Source organism: Plectropomus leopardus, chromosome 18 (assembly GCF_008729295.1).
Source record: "Plectropomus leopardus isolate mb chromosome 18, YSFRI_Pleo_2.0, whole genome shotgun sequence".
Classification (NCBI taxonomy): Eukaryota; Metazoa; Chordata; class Actinopteri; order Perciformes; family Serranidae; genus Plectropomus; species Plectropomus leopardus.
Genome location: NC_056480.1, coordinates 22189329 through 22212282, shown reverse-complemented (window position 1 = coordinate 22212282; position 22954 = coordinate 22189329). Strand labels below are relative to the sequence as shown.

Here is a 22954-nt window from a genome sequence, read left to right as displayed (position 1 = left end):
TGTTTCAACCTCTGCTTTTTTCCTCTTTCCGCTCTGTGTGTTTTGCCTCTCTCTCAGTTCCCTGTGGGGGTGTATTGACCTTTCGCCGTGGGACCATTCTGTCACCTGGATATCCAGAGCCCTACGACAACAACCAGAACTGTGTGTGGAAGGTCTCCGTTCCAGAGGGGGCTGGAATACAGGTAGCACCCGTCACACGCTGCTTCCTGGCTGACCTATGTATCATTGGCTTAAAAGCTGAGCAGGCAGGATGTCGAGAATGATAAGATAATATTAGAAGGATGAATGGATGGATGGTTTGTGAGAGAGGGCCCATCCAGAGATAGGATCTAATCGAGAGAGATAATGCTTGATTGCGTGTAAGCTAAACTGCTCTCACGGACAAATACAAAGGCAAAGATGCCTGTGACACGAAACAGAGTCTGTTACACGTATTTGACAGACACCTACCCGCATTACAAGGTAAGTGATCTGCATAAAGTGACTTATTCTTTTTCGGTAACAAACAACCTTTTATGATGTTTGACAGTTTCATTAAGAAAACTTAATTAACAGCAATTAACAAATGTGTTATAGTTTCTTTCTGATTTTTTTCATAGAAGTAGCAGAGTTGCAGAATTGTACCAGATGGAATCAAATGACACTTAAGGTGCTTTTTTTGAAGACAGTGACACAAGAGCTAACAAGAGCACATTCTGTCTTTCTTTCCCCTTTTTATCCATCTCTGCAGATACAAGTTGTGAGTTTCGCCACTGAGCATAACTGGGACTCTTTGGATTTTTACGATGGTGCCGACAACCACGCACCAAGACTGGGCAGCTACTCTGGTAAACAGATTTTTTTTTTCTTTTCAGCATTTTTTTAAGTGTTGCCCAAAAAATTACACATATTATTGAAAAATGTTATTATTGACAAAAAGATAATTTTGAAAATGACGGTGGCTAAGTGTGGGACAAATCAATCAATCCATCAAGAAAAAAAAAGGAAAAATAGACAAAGAGTGAGACGAATTGTAACAGATTATCAAGTAGAAAATAATAAACTTAATTGTAATAAAGAATATAGATATTTTCAACTAGAAATGTGGTGAATCATGCAATTTAGAGTTTAATTGTGACAGTTTTGATGGCGGTTGTTAATTGACGGAGAAGACTTTACTTGACAACATTCAACATTTTCTAATTATCATGACATGGAACTTTATTAATCCTGAAGGAAATTCTTGTGATAGAAATAGCTCAAAAATTACACCAACATAAGAATAGCAACAGTCGAGCAGTGATACTTAACCTCGGCCTGCGGGCTGACCTGTGATGGTGTGCCAGGTGGTCCACCAACCATTTTCTTATTCACAGTGGAAACAAAATTATTCATGTTTGGATTTTTTGTGTACTTAAATGTAAATAAGGTGCAAGAATGCAAAAAGAAACAAACTAAATAAAGCATTTTAAATCAAAAAGAAGTTCAGGGGAAGGATCCCTCGACCCTTCTACAGAGGTCCAGGCTAATCGTCATATGTTAAATTTTAATTTTTGTTTGTTTATTAACTGGCCCCTATTCTCCTGTCATTTTACAAAACTGGCCCCCAGGCAAAGAGTGTTGGGTATCCCTGCAGTAGAGTAATGCATGTTAATGTATAAGGAGTACAAAACTAAGGAGTACAACTAACACAAGAGCTTAACAGAGAACCAATAAAAGCAAGATAAATTACACAAAAGAAGTAAACTAAAATAGAATAGACCTAAAAATAGGCCTAAAAATAGGCCTGTCATGTTAGTTGTGGTCAAAAATGAGCATATAGGAAGGAATAAGGCACTGACCCCTTTACAAGCATTCGTGCTCTATTGTGTTGTAATCTGATCAATATAGCTTGAAATTTAAATGCATCATGACAACATGTACAAACGAACTTTGCATGTTGTCGTAATGTTTTAAGGAGTACAAGATGCTGGCCATGTGATCCCCAGCAATTAGAGCTAAACTGGTCAAATTTCCTCCAGCAGGAGCTGTGGAACACATTTACTGACACCTGCTTGTTTATCTGTGTTGTCTTGAATGATGTACTGTATGAGATATATGTGTCATATAGCTAATTAATCCTCTTACACTCTAATTCTCTATTAGGAATAGATATTCCGGAAGCAACCCATGACATGATGTGTTAAACACATTAATTCCAAAAACAATACAATTATGTCTAAATGCCCCCACAAAGTTACTCCACAGTGTCATTTGCTGTATTTTTAAGTTGATGGAAGAGCCACAGATTTTTTTCTAATTCATGGTAATAACAACTGATTAGCAACAATATAACAATCATTTAAAAAGTGTAAACCCTAATTACAAGTAAAAACGTATATTCTACATAGGACTCATCACACTAATCTTTCCCTATAGAAAATCATATTTAAGGGTAAATTTGGTCCTGGACATGTATGCAGAAAACAAATATTTAATTAGATAATGTTTCATTTGCGTATTTAAACATACAGTTTCAGAAAAGATAATACAAAAAATGATCGTCCTGATGTAAGTAATTAACCTAGGAGGCTTTATGGTGATATCTATCAGTTAACATTTTACACTTCTCACCTGTAATGTCTTTTTGTTATAAAAATGTATGTTATTTTACTATACATAAAATGAAGGCCCTTTCCTCAAATTTTTCTCATACTCTGAGCCAAAAATCTCCACTTCAGTAGCACTTACATGCACCAAAATTTTCAGTTATATTCCTATCTATATTGTGGTAAAGAGAGGTTTTTTCATGTATCATTCATAGCCTACTTTATACAACATTTTATTCCTAAAAACACAGCAAATTTTTTTTAAAGGTATTGACTGTAGTTTCTGATTGATGAAGTGAAAAAATTCCCTCCGTCAAAACCTTTGATTCTATCATGTCATGAAACATGACATGAAACTATAACTTTGAACCTGGCTTTATTCAACGTCCAGATTTTGTTCTAGAAAGCCACACAAATTAGTGCATATTTTTTTGGTATTTTTTTAGTCCTACTATAAGTAATATACTTGGGAGGGTTCAGGGTGATATCTGTATGTTAAAAATTGTTCCCTTTTTCTCTTAAAAAATGTGTCTGGTCTAAATATTGGCAATGACTCCAGTGGAAGTCCCTCTGCTCCAGTAATTCATATTCAACCCAAGAAATGTGTGTAGTATGGGTAAAGCATTTCTCTGGATTCATTCACTCGTATAATTCATGCAGACTTCCAAAGGGGGAGTCAGCACCTACTGGGGATACTAATACTGCTTTTAGGGAAGCAAAGTCATCTGATTATCTGCTCGTTGTGTTAAATAATCTATGGAGATGAGGAGGATTTTTGGCAATGAAATGACAGCGTTTCCAATAAACAGTTATATTAATACATGCAGAGTTATGACTTTCTAACAGGGTTAATTACAACTGTTATTATAAATATTGTCATACAAATCCTGAAATAACTGACATTATTAAATCCACACAGTTAATTATTCACCACCATTCATCATTTATTACTGAGACAAAAAATACACACACACACATATATATATATATATTATATATATATATATATATATATAAAGATATATTTTCCCTATTATAATAATGAATATGATTTTCTCTGGAATCTGAACACAACCAGCAGGGGGGCTATAAACTGATGAAAAATTTGCTAATTAATTCCCTTCACAACAGGCAACCAGTAGCATCCATCGGCCCAATTCACTCATCGTTTTGAAGAAAGTCTCTTCAGCTTTGATTGTTTTTTACTGAAACACTACACTACACTACAAAAAAAACAACATGTAAGTCAAAATAAGCTCACTGACCACTGAGAAAATCACTCCACAGGTGACTACTGTTAGAAGATACTATACCACAGCTGCGTCTTCAAAACCATCCAAGACATTTTCACTGATGAGGAGATCAGAGCAGGTTAATGTTTCTTTACATTACAGTCATCTGCATATTATTGTGAAGGGCCGTGACAGAATCACACTGTTGCACTGTGCCAGCTTTGCTTCAGTAGTGCAGTACCCGTTTCTCTTTACTTTCTACTTTCCCTCGCCACACTAAGTAGGTCAAGCCAACATTTGAAAAGTGGTTTCAAATAAAACAGATGTCTCATATAAAAGTAATTCCCCTCTCCCTCCTTTGAGAACACTTCACAAACAAAAAAAAGTAAAAAATGTAGGTTTGGGAGGTCTTTGTAGTTTCCTTTGCTGTCAAATAACTAAGATCCCCTGCTTTCAACCCTCAGTTGAAAAATGAAAAAAATGTGATCATGGTCCTCTGTTGCTCTCCTCTCTCCTTGCTTTTAGGCACAACCATCCCCCCTCTCCTGAATAGCACATCTAACAACCTTTATCTGAGCTTCAGCTCTGATATTAGTGTCTCAGCTGCTGGTTTTCACCTGGAATATACAGGTAACATGTTTGTTTTGTACACAGCTTCATCCAAAGCATATAACATATGATGAGTGAGGCTTCTACAACCATGTTTATTCCACATTTCTCACTAGCTATTGGTCTGGAGTCATGTCCAGAGCCTCAGACTCCAAACTACGGAATAAGACAAGGAGACAGATTTATGGTGGGAGACGTGGTGCAGTTTTCATGTGAACAAGGATACTCTCTTCAGGTAAATACACAGCCTATATACTGTTTGTCTTTCTGAGTCATACCAGCTACTGGAGGTTTAAGGGGCATTGGAGGATAGCTGTTCCAGATACACAGAACACACACATGCACCACAAATTGCAGTTGTTTAATGCAAACCGACAGCCGGATATGTATGTGAAATCATGAAAGGCTGCTCAGCTTTTCTGATGTGCCGCTATTCACTCTTTTTATCCCCTGGCTGCACAAAACCAAGAACTATTTAAACTGTGAATCAGAAGGAAACCCTGCTCTCGGGTCGTTTTCCCAGCTCTTACTAAACATACAACTCCGGTGTGGTTTGCACAACTCTTGAATAATATATGTCTCTGGCGTGGTCTGCCCAATTTCTGGAGTACTATATCCAGCTCTAATAGAGGTTCGCCCTCCTCAAGCTCAAAGGGTGGCTTCCTTATTACTATTTGTTTCTTTCTCTGACATGTTTGTATCATTTTCCCAGTAGTGCTCCTTTTGTATTCAAATCTGAAAATTCTCATTTTAACACGTTTTCCACGTTTCCTGCATGATGTCGTTGCTACAAATAAACACCCTAGCCAGGCTAATGCACCTCTTTGTGACTGAGCCAAGCCTTTTTTGAGAATTGTGTGCTATCAATCTTAGACTCCCAGTTTTGAGAGGCAGACATCTGTGCCGGCACTACTGCTGTGGGTGTCACATTCCTTCGATTCTAAAAGTCAAGCAGTAACACAAACAAATTAACTGCTCGAGGCAGCGGTAGACCAGCAACTCCCATGTTCTGTGATGGCATATAACATTTTTTGTAAAATAAGTCTGGTGGCTTTTAAGTGAGCGATGTAACGTCTTCAGTTCTCTGTGGGAAAGGGCTGTTCCGATGGCAAGGTAAAGGGATGAAGTGCTCTAAACACAGGTTACACTTATATTTTTTTTAGGTGGTCTTTTCTATTGGTGGCTAGGATATGTTTTGCTGCCACTCCTGTCCACAGTCACCACACTTTTGACGGAAACATTAATTTTACCTCACACAACATGAGAGTTTCAGGTCTATAGCTGCCTCAATGTTATTTTGCAACTTTCTGAATTGAACTAATGTGACATCCACAGCAGTATATTTATTAGCTTCTATGTCCTCTCTGTAGGTAATACACTGACTATGGATCTCTAGATATATTTATATACTAGAGTAGGACCAATAAATAGCTGTAATATGCAATATATATGCAGTATTATATTATGTTGAATCTCGATGTATCTCCTCCTGGTTCAGTAAAGCTTTAATAACGATAAAATAGCATCATCCTCCACCTCCATGTATACAGTCAGTCATACTGTCAGAGAACAGTGTGTGGGGGTTGAGGGAGGGGAGGGCATCAGCGCTGTAATCGACAATGGCTGAGTGGGAGTTTCCATTTGAAAACCTGGAAAAGAACACATATTGAATCAGCCTTAAATATGCAGCCCTGCATTACTACAACTCATCATACTAATGCAGATTACTGATGAGTAGATAAAACTGTACTTTAAACCAAATTATATTTTATATATGTGGCAATTTCCTAACTGCTAAATGATTGTAATATTGTGGTTGTTTTTACATTTCTAGGGCAATGCCCATATCACCTGCATGCCAGGACCTGTTAGGAGATGGAACTACCCTGTACCACTATGTCTCGGTAGGTGTTCTCTTGCAGTACATGTATGCACACACACATACACAAATGCATGCAATCCAGTCTGCATAAACTGCAAACCTGAGTGCTGCAGGAATGATGCAAGCAGTTTCCACTGCCTGCCCTGACTCTCTGGAAAATAAGCCGTTTGATCAATTTGCTCTTCTGTGATGAGCTGATTATTTAGTATTCTGTGCAGAATGTGATTAAGCTTTTAAACTGATGCAAAGCTAAGTCAGAGTCTGCCATAAACATGCAGAGTGTGCCAAAGCATCAGCATGCACTGAGGCAAACTAGAGGAAACAAGCCCTGGACAGACATCTACTTGCACAATGGTAATTTATTCAAGATGGGTATTTATTCAAGACTCAGAATATTAATGTGTTTTTCAAAATGATGCAAAATGTCAGGTTGAAGATACTCAAGTGTCCAGTCAGCAGCAGTGTCTTAAAAAAGAAGTGCTCTTCGTCTCCTGCACTAGTGTTGATGTGGTGCTTTTAACGCAGAAACACTGTTTTCCTTTTTTTCTCTCTTTCTGTTTTGTGTGTGTTTGTGTGTGTGTCTTCAGCCCAGTGTGGTGGGTCTATGACAGATGTAAGTGGAGTGATTCTAAGTCCTGGTTTCCCTGGCAACTACCCCAGCGGATTAGACTGCACATGGACAGTCAACTTACCTGTCGGCTTCGGTAAGAAACACTGTCAACTCTGAACTTAAGAAATGTGTGTGTGTGTGTGTGTGTGTGTGTGTGTGTGTGTGTGTGTTTGTGTGATTTTTTTCTCAGTTTGTCTGTGTTTCTATTTTCTCTGTTTCTGTTTCCCTCTTCATGTATTTATTAATTTCTTTAATTACTCACTCCCCCACTCAATCAGTGTTGGTGGCCTTTATCCACGTCATTAACGAGTGGTTGCAGATGTAGCATCTAAAAATGTTTTTATCAGCGGCCTCTTTGTCAGTCAAGCTTTGCTAATTGCTTTAAATGTCAAATCGTTTCTCAGGTATCCATCTCCAGTTCCTGAACTTCTCGACTGAAGCAATCCACGATTACTTAGAGATCCGCAGCGGAACACTGGAGATGGGCTCGGTCATTGACCGGTTCAGCGGTCCAATCATCCCCAAGCCTCTGTTCAGCACCACTCACCAGACCAGCTTTTTCTTCCACAGTGACTACTCACAAAACAAACCAGGGTTCCACATCACATTTCAGGGTAAATGTTGTCTCTACAAGCCCTTCTCCAGCATCTTGTGTACACTGTTCATTTGCTAAGCAAAGCAACAAGAGCAGCGGTCAGACTTTGCTTTTTCTTTGCTGAAAACAGTGACTGTGACCAATTTGGAAACTAGGTTGTCAGAGTAAAGCCACGTTTGCACTTTGTTTTAAAATGCATTGCAGTGATCGGAATACAAGTGGACAGCAGTGACACATTGTAGTTCACACGTGTCTATCATGCAAATCATTACTGCCTGCAAGGGGTTGGAAAAAATAGATACATCACCGTATTGCAATATTTTGTGTGGAAATATTGCATCGACAGATGGACACAAGTTTTATTTTTTAATTATATATTATTATCAATATTGCAACTTTAAATTAAACTTTTGGTAGCTCACTAGAATAATGAAATCTATTGTTTTTTCAGTCTACTAGATATAGTTAAGTGCACTAAAAGTGACTGAGGTGTAATGAACAGATTAAAAACGTCAGATCAACAGATGTTGACAAATAATTGCAATATGTCACAGTATAGGTTAGCACAATACTCTGCATACCTCACATTTAACATTTAAAAATGCTATAAGGTGGTATCGTGACTTAAGTTTTGTTATGATATCATATTGCGGTGCCTCTAGTGATTCCCTCCCCCACTACCTACATCACTACTGGTAGAGGGTCAAAAGGTCCTGCACGCTGTTGTTACATCAACAATCTCAACAGTCGAGTTATCGGTTTTGTCAGTACAGTTGATGATATCACTGTCAGCAGAATCTCTCGCTTCATAGGGCAAAGTCATGGACAGTCATGCAACACTTTGTCCAACTCAAACTAAAATGGTCAAATTATAGAGCGTTGCTGAGCCGTCACCAAAACAACCACAACTTCCTGCATTGATGATGTATTTTCCTGCATCAGGATGCAGATGTGTAGTCTTATGTGTCCCAGACCACCTCTGCAAGTGGCTTAAGTGATCGGATCACAATGCATCATGGTGGTCAGTTACATGTGTACTTGGTGCTGACCTCTCCTGAACTCATCGCCATAGATGTATTTTAAAGTCAAGGGTAAACAAGGTCCTTCTTATAGACTCAACAAGAAGTAATCCCTCTCAATTGTCACTTATGACCCACTCTCACTATGTGTTGTGTATTTTCTGCAAAGTCTGCCTTCTGCCTGTATTTTTTGTGATTGGGGACGTTTATGGGTGTGCAACCCCACAGTGTGAAGGTGAGGTCAGGGCTTTTTAAAAAGGTGGAAAAAAGGTGCCAGACTGTTAGCAGCAGCCATCCAAGAGACACAGTGCTGAAAAATACGCAAACAAAGTTAGGCGAAATGCCACAAGAAAGTGAATCCGTGGGTATTTTTTACTTTCACTTTTGTGGGTGCGGTAACTGACAAGCATTGTTACTGCAGAGTATACCTTTAATTACTTTATTTTTCAGGAGCAACTAACAACAGAATTATTTATTTTTTCAGACAACAATAAAAAGTTTCTTGACTTCTAAAGCACTAGCCAAAAAATTACAGGGTTCATACAGGTCTTCATTTTTTGATTAATACCAGTGATGAGACGAGTTTTCTATTTATTTATCTGACACTTTAAAAGGTTTTGAGCAGTCTTATATTTGTTATGACAAATCTTGTAGATGGCCTAAATGTGTTACGGCTAATTCCATTAATGTGCAAATGACTGTGTCTGATGAATAATACCTTTTATCTTGTGACAAGGGCACTGCCAACGTGTTTTAAAACAGTAAAAAAATAATCTGAACACTGGCAGTTTTATTATTTCCACGACCATTGTTTCTGCTAATGTTTGTCTGTCTCAGTTGCATATTTTTCTTCAGTCATGCTTGACTCTTGTAACTTTGGCTATGAAAAGTCACTGTGACTAAAATGTTTAAATGGCAGACTGTCAGATTTAATTTGAGGGTATTTGGCAACATCAAAAGAACAAGTATGAGCTTCTTTGGTGCTTTATACCCTTGTCAAAAAGTTGGTGATCTCAATCTGTATCTTGAAGTTTACAGCTGTTTTTTCTTTCTTTTACCTCTCCGGCATTTTAGTGTTATTAACATTTTGGCTGCGGGTTGCAAGAGGTTGGAGGAATTGTGATTTTTGTTTTTTTTGCACTTATTATTTGTGATGTCAGTGTTAGATAGGATGTATTCTCTTTATATGAATGACTTGTGTTTAGGTTTTTTTTCATTGTTTCTGTTTTCCCTTACTAACCTGAGTTATTGTATCTCAAGCCTATCAGCTCCAGAGTTGCCCAGACCCTCGGCCATTTAGAAACGGCATTGTGATTGGCACAGACTTCAGTGTTGGGATGACGGTGTCGTTTGAATGTCTGCCTGGATATTCTCTGATTGGAGAAGCTTCACTCACATGTTTACATGGAATCAGCAGGAACTGGAATCACCCACTACCACGATGTGAAGGTAATATACATTGTTTTTGCTCCTACCTGCCAACACTGTTTCCTTGATATTTCTATTACAATAAACCAGTTGATATTAAATTCTATGCTGAGAGCACAGTGGGGGAAAAACATATGAAGCAATTACAAGCGTTATGCAACTCGTAAGTCAACACAAAAATTAAATATATTTCCCTGTACGTTGGAGGAATGCGGAAACCTTAATTACACTAGAGAGACTACAGGATAAATCTGGAGAAAATAAGAGAGGTGTCTGGCATGTTGTTATTATACATTCCCAGCAGTTAAATAAAATCGTTAAATAATATTATTATAACTTTATGACAAGTAACTGCCCAGTAATCCAATTCATATTATTTAACTGCATTCTTTTTTTATTTTAAGACAAGACTTAAGAGCACTGACACTCATTTGAGGGTCCTTAATTTATTAAACTGTAAATATTCTAGTTTATACCTCTCAGCCATGGTAGCAATACACCACAGATGAGCAACACCTACACTCCCGAGAAATACCTGCGCTGCAGAAGTGAAATAAAACTGTAATGACAATTTATTGAAGATATTAAGGTGTTATCCAGTGGTCATTACATGACTGATAGAGATGTGTCCTCTCCCGGTCATCCAGACAATTACTGAAGCTTTGCTGTGGTATTACTAATTTGCTGGTAATTTATTAAGGGTAATTCTGTTAATATTCCATCTCACAGCTCTCTGCGGTGGCAACATCACATCATTAAATGGAACCATTTACTCTCCTGGTCACCCTGAGGAGTACCCCAACTTCCAGGACTGTGTGTGGAGTGTCAGAGTCCCTCCTGGACACGGGATTTACATCAATTTTACTGTACTGAGCACTGAGCCCATATACGACTACATCACCGTCTGGTGAGTATGATTTAGTTATTTAATGAACTTGCTTTTTCACACCTTTAGACTGTATCCTTAAAGAATAGCTGAACAACAAAATAAGCATTTGTATATCAGTTACTCAGTGTATGTTGCCGTGAATTTGTAAAGAAAACATTTTTATAGCATGCCTCCAGTGAACAAAGTATCAAGAAAAGGCAAACACTCTTACCACAGCAAACTGTTCACACAACTGTTCACACACTCTTATACAACTTGTGCAATAAAACCAGTCGTGTGCCAGTAATTAACCTTACAATTTCAGTGTTTCACACAGAATTAGAGTCTGAATGTGGCAGTAGCTGATGACAAGGGGGGTGGAGGGCGATGGGGGGTTGTTCAGATCAGCAAACTTTCTATTTTTTTAGTATGGCTGTGTCCCTTTGTGATCATTATGTCTTTCCAATTTCTGAGGTTTTCGCAGGTCTTTGAATGCAGCGCAGGTGAAAGAGGGTTTTTGAGTTTGAGGTGTGGAGAAATTAGTATTTTGTGACATGATTGATCAGAGCTGATCAGATTGATGGATTTGAGGAGCAGCTCCTGCTGAGGTAGTTGAATGCAAACTTTTAACTGAATGGTGTGTGTATACACACAGGTGGTCCCTGTTTACTTCAATTCATAAAGAATTTTTGCCTTTTTCTGGATTCTCTGATGACTTTTGAGGCATGTGAGAAATACAGAGTTTTTTTTCAAGAAGTCAAGGTAACATGTAAATGATTTACAAATGGTCAAAGTATTCCTTTAACTGACACTGTTCCTCCATATTAAGTGCCTTTACTTGTCAGTCTTGCCGTCTTTTCTGGGATTCTAACTGAACAGCCTTTTATGTTTACCACATATGTGGAAAACTTCTGATACACATGCACGCACCTTCTCTCTCACACAGGATGTCATGTTCTTCAACATCTTTTCAGAGCTGGCCACTATTTGGCTAAATTCCTGCAAGGGTTACTATGACTACAGACATCTCCCCTTGAATATAAAGCTACTACATAATTTCCTTATTGTCATGTTTTATCCATCTCTCTTTACCCATAAGTCTCTCTCCCTTTCCCTCTGCTTCTCACACCATCTTCAAGTCTCAGTCGGCCTTGTACTGTATGTAATATACGATACATCTTTCTCTCCCTACCTGCCCAGCCTTGGCTACTCACTTCATTATTCTCCTGAAGGGGAGCAGCCATTGGCAACAGGAGACATTTTGTCAATGCAAAAGGTTTAAACAGTGCTTAGATACCATGTTACATAGTTGTCTGCACGTACAAGGTGGCAGCAGAACCATAAATAGGTTGTACATTTCATTTCTATGGCTGCCATGTCGCTGCCCCGTCTCGATAGCTGAAGTAAATAGACAGCAGGGTGCAGCATCAACAGTTTAAAAACGTCACCTGGCACACAGACATGGAGAGGCAGGGCGAGGCAGGGAAAACACAACAGCCGCAGTGTGAGACATGGTTTGCTGCTGATACATTCCCAGGTATTTTTAGACCACAACAGAAGGACCAAATGTCTCTCTAGTACTTTTGTTAGCCTGTCATGATGTAAGCACTGTCAACGGTCCAGATTTCCAGGTTTGTCTGTTTCTGCAGCCCTCAGGAAACTCTTTAAAATTATTCTGAATAAAATTTCTGTTACCTATTTAGAAAGTCTGGCAACACAATGTACTTTTTTTCGGCACGTACCTGGATGAGCCACAAGTATAAAACACTGACTATATCAAACAATTACTTTAATAGTCCTCCTCCTTCCGTGAAAGACAGGTACACCAAGAGATTAAACATTGTAAGCTAGAAACTTTGCCCTCATTCTCTCCCTAAATAAATGATCCCATCAAGTGACCTAAGGTCAATCACTATGATATCTGCAACTATCTGCCCAGTCTCCAGTTAAGTTAATGTCACCTTTGGGAAAACTTTACTTCAGGAGGATCTAAATTAGTTACAAATAAAAACGGAACAATTTCATGCTCAGTGCACCACCACACACCACCTACTTAATGCCAACAACAGTCTGAATGTCTAGGTACAACTGTCAGGCCTCAACCTCTGTAAACAACATGCGGTTGAAATATTTTAATGACAGTTTTTCATATGTAAAGTTAAACACTCTCATCATCACTCAATCAACAGCTAACAACAGGTGAAACTAAACACTGACCAATAAGTCAGACCAGAAATGTCTGTCTACACACACCAAATTAATAGTTAACTTAAGCCTTCAAAGTCAATTGGTTAATTGGTTAGTCTTTATAATGTTAGGAAATAGTAAAACAATTCACAAGAGCCCAAGACGTCTTTAGATTGCTTATTTGGTCCAACCAGTGATCAAAAAGCCAAAGAATACTAATGCACAATAATGGAGAAATAGGAGAATAGCAGCAACTGGAGAAGCTAGACCCAGAGCATGTTGACGGTTTGTTTGATAATTGATAATACCTATTAAACAATTATCATATTGTTGCAAAATAATGGTTTCCCATGTCAGAATGCTGCCTGCATGTTACAAATAGACTGTATTAAAATTGGACTTAGCCACCATGATGTCACCCACTAGTTCCGAGACTCCCCTTCTGAAGCCTTAAATTTGTCATTTTTACCATCACCATCTTGGATTTTTGGAGCCAGCAGTGCACAGATTTGAAAATGAGAGTGGAACTAACCCTAACGTTAGCTTCTAGCTTATGCACAGTGCATATAGAGTTACTCTTTGGTTAACAGTGATAATCCTAAACCTGATTTTTACTAGCAAAAAACAGGCTTAAAACCATTCAAACAAAATGTAGTTACCAAAAAAAAAACCTGAACATGTGACTCCTTAGGGGGTCTTTTAGAACAGTCAAATGTTGAACGAAACATTTTTGGTAGTGGTTTTGCTTTTACTCTGTGAATCTAGGGTTACGCTACGGTTGCGCTACCTAACCACCTGGTGCCGTTACAGCAACTTGTCAATGGACGGTACTCAACTTACACTCAAAGGGCACACGTCTTTATTATGTTCAACTTTAAGCCTTAAAGATAAAGATGTTTAATTTGGTCAGTTATTTAATAATTTACATACAGTTTTCATGAGCATTGAAGTTAGCCATAGAAGTCAAAAGCATTTTTTATGTACCCGTTTGTAAACATTTTTATTTCTGCTGTAAAGTTGGGCATTTCAATATCGGTCTCTATGGATATTTACACTCTTTTGGATCCAGCCTTAAGTGGCCATTAGGGGAACTGCAGTTTTTTTGCACTTCCTGTTGGCATCATTTTTCAGCCCTGGAGAATGTAGTTTGGTATAACACAATCATATCAACCAAATGTGAAAGCTTTTCGGAGCATCTTAACACACTTGACCTGGAGAACAACTTTAATTTCACTGCATAGCTTTTATTCACTGCACACACGATCGAGTGCAACAGCTTGTTGCTTTTATTTTGAGTAACAGTATAGTTGTTTTAGTGTATAAATGTTTTTCAGTGTATTGATAGATGTAGCTCATGACTACAGTAGTCAGCCTGCCTTTCCCACGCCCCAACACTGTTGAGCCATGTGCTGTCCACCCACAGCCGTGTCTGTGAATTCCATGAATTGGTCTCACAGCATGTTCCTGACCCTGCTGTCAGATCGAAAAGTGGACAAACTGCTGAACTCACACAAACCAAAGACAGCAACTACATGCAAACGCACACAAAAACCCTCACAATCTCAGTCACACAGCCACAAAGTTGGCTCCCTGTAGAGAGCACAGTGTCAGTGGTAAAGGTGTGATTTTCACAGCGGTTTCCTCAGTCCAGAGCCAGCCAACCTGACAGTCAGTTAGTCTGCTAATTGGTCTCATACAGCGAGGCTCTTTCATAGTGAGGATTATCATATATGTCCCAGATGTTACCTCGCACGACCTCATACACCTCACGCCTCCTCTGTGCTGTGTATGTTGCTATAATGTGCACATAAATGTTACGGTGTGTCAGCATCAGCAATAATCAACAATGGGAAGCAATGAATGAAAGAACTCAGAACCGTTCAATGTGAATTAGACTGGCGAATGATTCCTTACGTAACCTGACAGGTATAATTGGCCTCATCCAAAAACACTTAACAGCAGGAAATAATCATTCCATTTAACTTCATGATGATACTTTTTAATCACTGATAATGAGCCGACTATTGGTTAGTTCCAGTCTGACAGCTGGTGGGTCGGTCATTAAAGGTGAAATATGCTCACGACATTGCGCGGAGAGCCTGACCTGCCAGTTGACGGATATCTTCCTGTCTGCCTCCTTTGGTAATTGTGTAACTTTTCATGAATGCCAGACTGATATTAGTGGCAAAACTGAAGCCAAGTGTACAACAGGACTCACATTTGTTATTCTTATGATCTGACGACAGTTTGATCAATATTTATGAACTTGAGCATCCCAAAGCAAGAGTAAGAGAGCCCGGGCTTTGAACTGTGTTGTTATCCAGAGACAACAAAAAGGAGCAGCTCTTTTGTAAGTGAAGTGGAATCTGAGTTTGTGAAGGTTTTATGACTAAATGAGCTTTGTGACATTGTAGTTTGGATTGTTTTTAGAGGGAAGATGAGCCCATATGCGTGCACAATCACTCCCGGTGCCGGCACTTTGTCACACAATGTCCAACTCCATTCGCAGTCAATGGAGCAGCTCCAGGTTTTGCCTCATGAATATCGTCAACTCTCTTCTATCTTTGTTTCTAGCCTCGGAGAAACCATTTCATGATCACAAATAGCCATTTAACTGTCAGAGATGACTGCAATAACTTATTCAAATTGTATTTTAGGTTGACTTTTCTCACCCACTGTTCTATAAAGAAAGATCAAGTCCATTCTTTCATGGGTCTTTAGTGTCTGAGTTCCCCCTTTGTAACACAAGTTTCTGTATGTGTGTGTGTTCCTGTCTTTGTTTCTTCACAGGGATGGTCCAGACCAGTCATCTCCTCAGATTGGTCAGTTTAGCGGGAACACAGCTTTGGAGTCTGTCTACTCGACTTCCAACATCATCCTTATCAAATTCCACTCAGACTTCTCCGGCGCCGGCTTCTTTGTCTTGAGCTACCATGGTGAGAGAGTAACAGCATTATCAATTCTGTCACAGAGCTAGTGATGGAAACATTTGATTGAGTTTGCTTAGTTAAAATACCATTCTCATTAACTCTCTCTGCAGTTGTCCTGAGGTGTAGTGGTAAAACTATAATGCTATCATTAGTTGTGTCCGCAGTGATGGCATCGATCTGTTTTGTTGTAGTGCTAGACTCTCTTCAACTTCTTCCTCATTACGTTCCACTCAGACCTGCTCCCTTTGACTCATTCTGACTCATGAAGTTTGGCCTCTCAGCGGAACTTTTTAGTCTCTGAAGTTGGTGTCTTTGTTACAGCCAACCACACTAATAATTTATTAGTCACAGTGGTGCTATTGATAGTTTTCATTGTCATGGCTACTGCAGAAAAGGTCCTCTTCAGAGTTATTGAACACCTTAACATTTCATTGGTGTTCTCGATCTGATTTCATCTTTGAGTGTACTGAGGGGTTTTTGAATCCCACCTCTCCTGCTGGGTGTATATCCAGTTAGTTTAAAAGATAGCAGTTGGGCTTACAAATGAGTCATATAATGCCAAAACATAGTCTGCGATATGTGATTGACTTTCAGGTGATATGGAACCCTTTTTTTTTTTAAGGTTTCACTTGCTTAATAAAATACCACAGCGATTCTTTTGATCATTCATTCATTATCCGTAACTGCTTATCCTGTCAGGGGTGGTGGTGGGGCTGGAGTTTATCCCAGCTGACACTGGGCGAGAGACAGGTTGCAAGACTATTCATGCTCACATTCACACCTACAGCCAATTTAGAGACACTGATTAAGCTAACCTGCATGTCTTTAGACTGTGGGAGTAAGCTGGAGAACCCTGAGAGAAACACAAACTGACACAGGGAGAACATGCCCCCACCCCAGGTTTGAATCTGGAACCCTGTTTCTGTGAGGAGACGATACTAACCACTGCACCAGCTTGCTACCAACATAACTTCTTCAGCTGCGTAGTATTCACATTCTGTGTCAAAGTATTCATGGCTACAGAGCCCCTAAAGGAACATGGTGGAAAAAACAAAACAAAACAAAACGGTGGTGGAAAAAGAAAATAGATGGTGGAAAAAAAATCTTGTGTTTTCACCATTTCATTTTTCTTTTGCACCATCAATTTTTTTCCAACATGTAAATAGTTTTTTTTTCCAACATCTATTTTTTTTCACAGTCTTTTTTTCACCATCTTTGTTTCTCCCTCATGTCCCTTCAGGGGCTCTGTAAATGACAAATACAACAGTTAAAAAAAAAAAAAAGAAAGATGTGTTAACGAGTTTCTCAAAAAAGCCTGAGCACAAAGGCCTTTAGTCTAAGGAGCAATGAGGAATTTTTTTCAGCAGAATTCTTTGCACATTGTGGTACTGATGGTTGCTTGTTTAACTAAAGCTAATATAACAAAAATATTCAACAATATTAAACAAAAGGAATATTTATTCTTAAAAACGAGAGTATCTTCAAAAAGTCTCATTTGGCACAATCGCCAGATTTAAGAAACGTGTATATATATTTTATGTCGCCATTGTACACACATACACACAAACAGTCATCTCCTCCATAGTGTTGTGGAGATTGTATTTTTGCTGGTCCTGAGCTGCTCTTTCTCCATGTCAAAACTGTCTATGCCATTCAGGTTTTCATTTCATTTCAATCTCTTCGCTGTGGTCCTTCAGTGCACTTAGATTTCCCTTTGTTTCCGACCTCCGTTTAAGATGAAATCCCTTGGCCCCTGTCTTTTTTTTTCTCGTTTTGCCTGTCTGCTGGCAAACATCAATCTTCAAACTCTCTGGCTTGTGTCGTTTTTCCCCACTGTCATGTGAAGACATTTAACCCCATGCTTTCACTTCTGTCTTTGACTTGAACATTCAGTCAGTGATTTTAAATGGCTAAAAATTGCATATCAAATATTGAAACCTGAACCTGTATTCCTTTGCTTTCAATGTTTAATGTGTTTTTTGTGTGCTTTTAAATAGTACATAAACTTGCATACATGAGTAAACCCTCATCATATTTAGGAGCAGGGTAGTACAGTATGTTATCTCTGCTGTTTATAATCATAGTTTATTTACTATTTAGTGCAGGGCTCTAAAATGTTTTTTAGGCCAAGAACCCCCTAGTTTAACGAGGGCAGACTCCCCTTAATACATATATTGTAAAAAATTAAGTCGCACTTGAGATAATTCTCTGAATGTTTTCAGATCTTCTCTTGTTTTCGCTGCCCGTAGCTGCTAAGTCAGCAGCAGTTGTAGCATGGCGAGGTACATTAGCTTTACATTCTGCACTTTCATTGCTGGAGATACACAGTGACAAAACGATCCATTGTGGCTCACAGGAATATCTGTACATTATGAATAATAATAGAGCTACTTGACCAGTGTGTTTCAGTAGTTGGAGATATAAATAAGTCAATTTATCCATGTTATGTTGGATTCATGTTCATAGATTTATAATAGTACAGATGCCAGGTGATCTTGTGTATATTTGTCTTATGGCAGGACCCCAGGAAGATTATTTGATGCCTTGGTAGCAACTAATAGGGATCTTTTTAAAAAAATAAATAAATAAATCGAATCACTCCAATGGAGTTGCTCGCCTGGCACATATGCCAAAAAAAAAAAAAAAAAAAGCTGCCAGGTTTACTTCAGCAGTATGCATCCTACTGAATATACACAGTAGTGTTTCTCCTGCTGGCCCCTTCCACGACTTACCGCTCACCTCATAAACTTTACAAAGTGATGACGTCACATATTTATATCACTTTTTCGTGGCTTTAGGGAAGTTTTACAAATATTAAACCTCAATGGATCAAAAATTTATAACAGAAAGATTCCTGATTGACTCTTCAGTTCAAGGTTCTCTATTTCCACTACAATACCGCAAGTGACCACTGGGAAACATTGCAAGGCTTAGCAGCTTTCCTGGGGGCCTTGGTATTTTCACATATATTAAAAAAATAAATAAATAAATAAAAATTAAATTAACCCTTTATGAGTCATGGTCCCCATATTGAAGACCTCAGGTTCAGTGTTTATAGTAGCTGAGAAAATCATGAAATTAATTGCATTATGTTTTTACCTTTTACTAAATGATAGGAAAGATTTAGAATATAATTTGAGATGAACCTCGTCTTGACAGCCATCGCAGTGCATTATGGTCAAATTAAAAAAGGCTTTTTTCCCTGAATGGAATTGATGATTTCCACCACACAGTGAAAAAATGCTGTTTACATTCCTCATCCTTGTCAGAAATGTTCCCAAAGAGCTGCATTTTTGGATTAAGTTTTAATTTGACAGAATGGCTTCTAATGAGCCTCGCGTTCTTCAGTCTTCTACTCACCGCAACACAGTTTGTCATTCAGTCAAATATGTGTATATCATTCACCCTCTCCCTCATGAAGCTCATACTTGCTTCTCCTCAAAAGTTTCTGTTCCATGCTCTTTAGTGAAAACATGTCAAGTTGCCTTTTTCCAACAGGCTTTCCTTTTTTAGACAGATGTTGCGTTGTTAATGAATTTCTTTTGGCAGGTTTTAACTGTCAGCTGTCACACTCACACAGGAACAGTACCATCTGATGGATTCAAGTTTATTTTCAATTTCTGCTTTATTGGAGGATGTACAGGACAGAGTGACAGGAGATGATGGATAAGAGTGAGAGGGGATTACATGTATGGTCGAGGTTTTTAGTATTATTTTGTCACTTCTGTTTTATAAGACGACGGGCGAGAGTGAGAGGTAACCACAGTGTAAGGAGAAGGACCACCTGGATAGTAAGGAGGTGACTTAAATTCCTTGTTAAAAAACATAGGAAGAATAGGCACCATTACCGATAGAGTTTCATCAGCAGGAGGTTGTCACAATAAGGGACAAAGTTTCAACATTTCTGCCTCAGCGCCCTTCGGTGACGCCAGTGAAATTCAGAATGTCACAGTTTGCATCTGAGACAGCTGCGGAAGTGCAGTTTTGGCTTGAAATGCCAAATCAGCCCCAAAGGACACATCAATCCACTGTTTGGGGATGTTTATCTAAATCATTGTCCCCCCCCCCCCTATTTATTTATTTATTTCTGGGTCAAGGTTCTGAATGCCAGCACTTCCATGCACAGATGAGGACCATACAATGGCGGATAATGTTGTCATGGACGTGAGACTGAGAAAGCCAATGTGGCATGAATGTGGAAGGAGCTATAAAAAATGGTCTTGGAGCTTAGTGAGATCAATGACTGCTCACAGCGATCCTCTCCTCTGCTCTCACACACAGGAGCATAGACACAGCTGCAAACACACATGCACATAAACTGGCACACATACACACACCAACCACAGGGCTTTGATATGCATGAGAGCAGCAGATACTATTGGCAGGTCTCATTTTCATAGTCAATTTCATCCTGACTTATAGCCCTCAGCCCTTTCTCCCTCTCTCTCCCTGAGTCCTCCCCTCTCTCTGTCTGTCTCTGTCCGTATTCTCTCCCTCCCTCTCTCTCTGTTAGTGAGTGATCTATGGTCATGCAGTAATATTGATTACAGCCCTCAGCTCAGTAGCTGTGAAGTCAGTTCCTTTTTATGATTCAAGGCGATGCCGTATCTGTGTAGCCGGTCTGTATTTGATTCCATGCTTTGCTGGCCCGACCATCTGAACTTAGAAAGTGAAGTTAAACTGAAACCAGTAAGATTAAATAAAATAGACAAAAAAACGGGTTCAGCCACTATTTGGTTTCCTTCAATATTTCTCACTCTCTGGGCAGTTGTTCCAGGCACAGACGGCTGGAAGCTTGCACAATGGTGCAGGTAAAATTCACAGTAGAAAAAAAGTGACTTCTTGCCAGTTTACAAACTTTTTTTCCTTTTTCCTCTTCCAGGTTAGGTTTACCGACCACATTTCCTCTCACACATTCTTATAAGATGTCCCTTTCTTTGTCCTCTGCTGTGTCTGTTCACCCAGCCTACCAATTAAGGGTTTGCCAGCCTCCTCCAGAAGTGCCCAATGCTGACATGCTGATGGAAGACGGCGAGTTAGAGATAGGTGAGTTGTCTTTCTGCCTGCAATGCCTCTCGACATGCCAATTTGATGGAGGAAGCAAACTTGGGATGTTTTACTTTCCAGTTCCTAACATGAACAAAAATCATCTTCTCCAGAAAAGATATCTGACTTTTAAACATGTCATACACATTCAGTGTACACCGTGAATACAAAAATGCAAGCTTGGATGTAAATTCACTGCAGAATTCATTATTGTCAGCACAGATGATGATACACTGTTCAAAGTGGTGGAGAAAGTATTCAGATCCCTACTTGAAGAAAAGTATCAATACCTTTCAACAGAAATACTCCATTACAAGTGAAAGTCCTGCATTTTAAAATATTATTCCAATAAATGTCCATCAGAATTTTTCTGAAAATTAGCAGCGGTGTAATATAACAAAGTAATTCTACTTCTATTTTACAGAATGTGATTATAGAGGTTATACTTTTTAGTTTATCATTTTTATTTTTCATTAGGTGTTTTTTGGGACAATCTGTACTTTACTTGAGTTTTTATATTATTGTCAACATTCACTTTTACTTCACTACATTTCCCCTTAACATTTTATTTACTTAGAAAAATATTTAGCTATTTACAAAATAGGGAAGGGAGGGAGGAAGGGACGTATGGACGAACAAACTAATTGGAGGGAAGGAAAACACTGGATTTTGTTATTTAGTGTAGTGTAATGTACTCTTCATTTTAAGGTGGCATACATGTTACAAAAAAAAAAAACATAATAACTTTCTCTGTTCTGACTGCTTGTTTTTTTTATGACCAGCATTGACTTGAACTCCCACTTTCAATACCTAAGTGCATTTAATATAATAAAAGTACTTCTGATACGTAAGTTACATTTCACTACTGACTGCAGATTGTAGAAGAAATTAACAATTTAGTTTCCCTCTCACTGCACTGACTTTGCCTCCTAAATACTCATTGTTCATCACAATTCTGTGTTCAGGTGACATCATCAGGTACAGATGCCATCCTGGATTCTCATTGGTTGGCAGTGAGATTCTAACATGTCGCCTAGGAGAAAGACTTCAGATGGATGCGCCACCTCCAACATGTCAAGGTGTGAATACGTCAATACAGTACAAGTGATACAAGCAAATGTTTTTAGTTAATCATTCCAATAGATAATGTTGACATAATTGTGTTGTGTACTAATTTTGCATCACTTTTGCCACCCTGTATTTTTCTGTCCACAGTCCAATGCCCCGCGCACGATGTGCGATACGACTCGTCAGGTGTCATCTTGAGCCCTGGTTGGCCAGAGAGTTACCCCAACCTCCAAATGTGTTCATGGAGCGTCACAGTAGAGAAAGGATACAACGTCACCATTACCTTTGAAAGTTTCCACACTGAGAGAGAGTTTGACGTGTTGGAGATTTTTGATGGTAAAAAAAAAAAAAACACTCAAAAGCACACACACTGATTTTTATTATAGTAAGAATTCAACCATGAAGTGCAGTACTTTATTAGAATCACATGTGAACACACACCCACATGGCTACACTTTCTTTATCAAAGGAATAAAGGTGTTCTGATTATCAACATGGGAAAACTGAACGTAGAATTATAACCACAAAAATACAAAGTACCAAAATAAAAACCAGTTTATTCCTATTTTGCCATTCATTCTCTTTGTCTCTCTTTCTCTCTGTCCTCCTCCTCTCACTTTATCTAATCTCTCTCAGGCCCAACACCCAACAGTCCCACTCTGGCAACGCTGAGCGGTGACCTGCCGACACCCTTTAACCTCACAACCTCTGGTCACCAGTTCCTGGTTCGCTGGTCTTCAGACCATGGCACGAACAAGAAAGGCTTCAAAATTCGCTATGTTGGTGAGTACCAAAGTATGTATCCCAACTTTATTTTACTACTACTTATATTATCATAATGCATGGAAATAAGGACAGAGACAGACAGAAAGACAGAGACATTTTGAGTAAAAGAGCACTTGGAGGAGTTGTT

At 38.8% G+C, this 22954-nt stretch overlaps 1 protein-coding gene across 1 annotated transcript in view; it reads left to right on the top strand.

The window, feature by feature from the left end:
* The window catches only part of LOC121957465 (CUB and sushi domain-containing protein 3-like), a 446534-nt gene that overhangs the window by 373151 nt on the left and 50429 nt on the right, over window positions 1-22954 (top strand). The window contains exons 37-50 of the mRNA XM_042506041.1: window positions 58-182; window positions 731-827; window positions 4325-4429; window positions 4525-4643; window positions 6243-6312; window positions 6878-6994; window positions 7305-7514; window positions 9775-9963; window positions 10672-10849; window positions 15788-15933; window positions 20893-20973; window positions 21939-22052; window positions 22189-22377; window positions 22678-22836. Of these exons, the coding sequence (XP_042361975.1) occupies window positions 58-182; window positions 731-827; window positions 4325-4429; window positions 4525-4643; window positions 6243-6312; window positions 6878-6994; window positions 7305-7514; window positions 9775-9963; window positions 10672-10849; window positions 15788-15933; window positions 20893-20973; window positions 21939-22052; window positions 22189-22377; window positions 22678-22836 (1899 nt within the window). The remainder of the gene's footprint in view (window positions 1-57; window positions 183-730; window positions 828-4324; window positions 4430-4524; window positions 4644-6242; window positions 6313-6877; window positions 6995-7304; window positions 7515-9774; window positions 9964-10671; window positions 10850-15787; window positions 15934-20892; window positions 20974-21938; window positions 22053-22188; window positions 22378-22677; window positions 22837-22954) is intronic.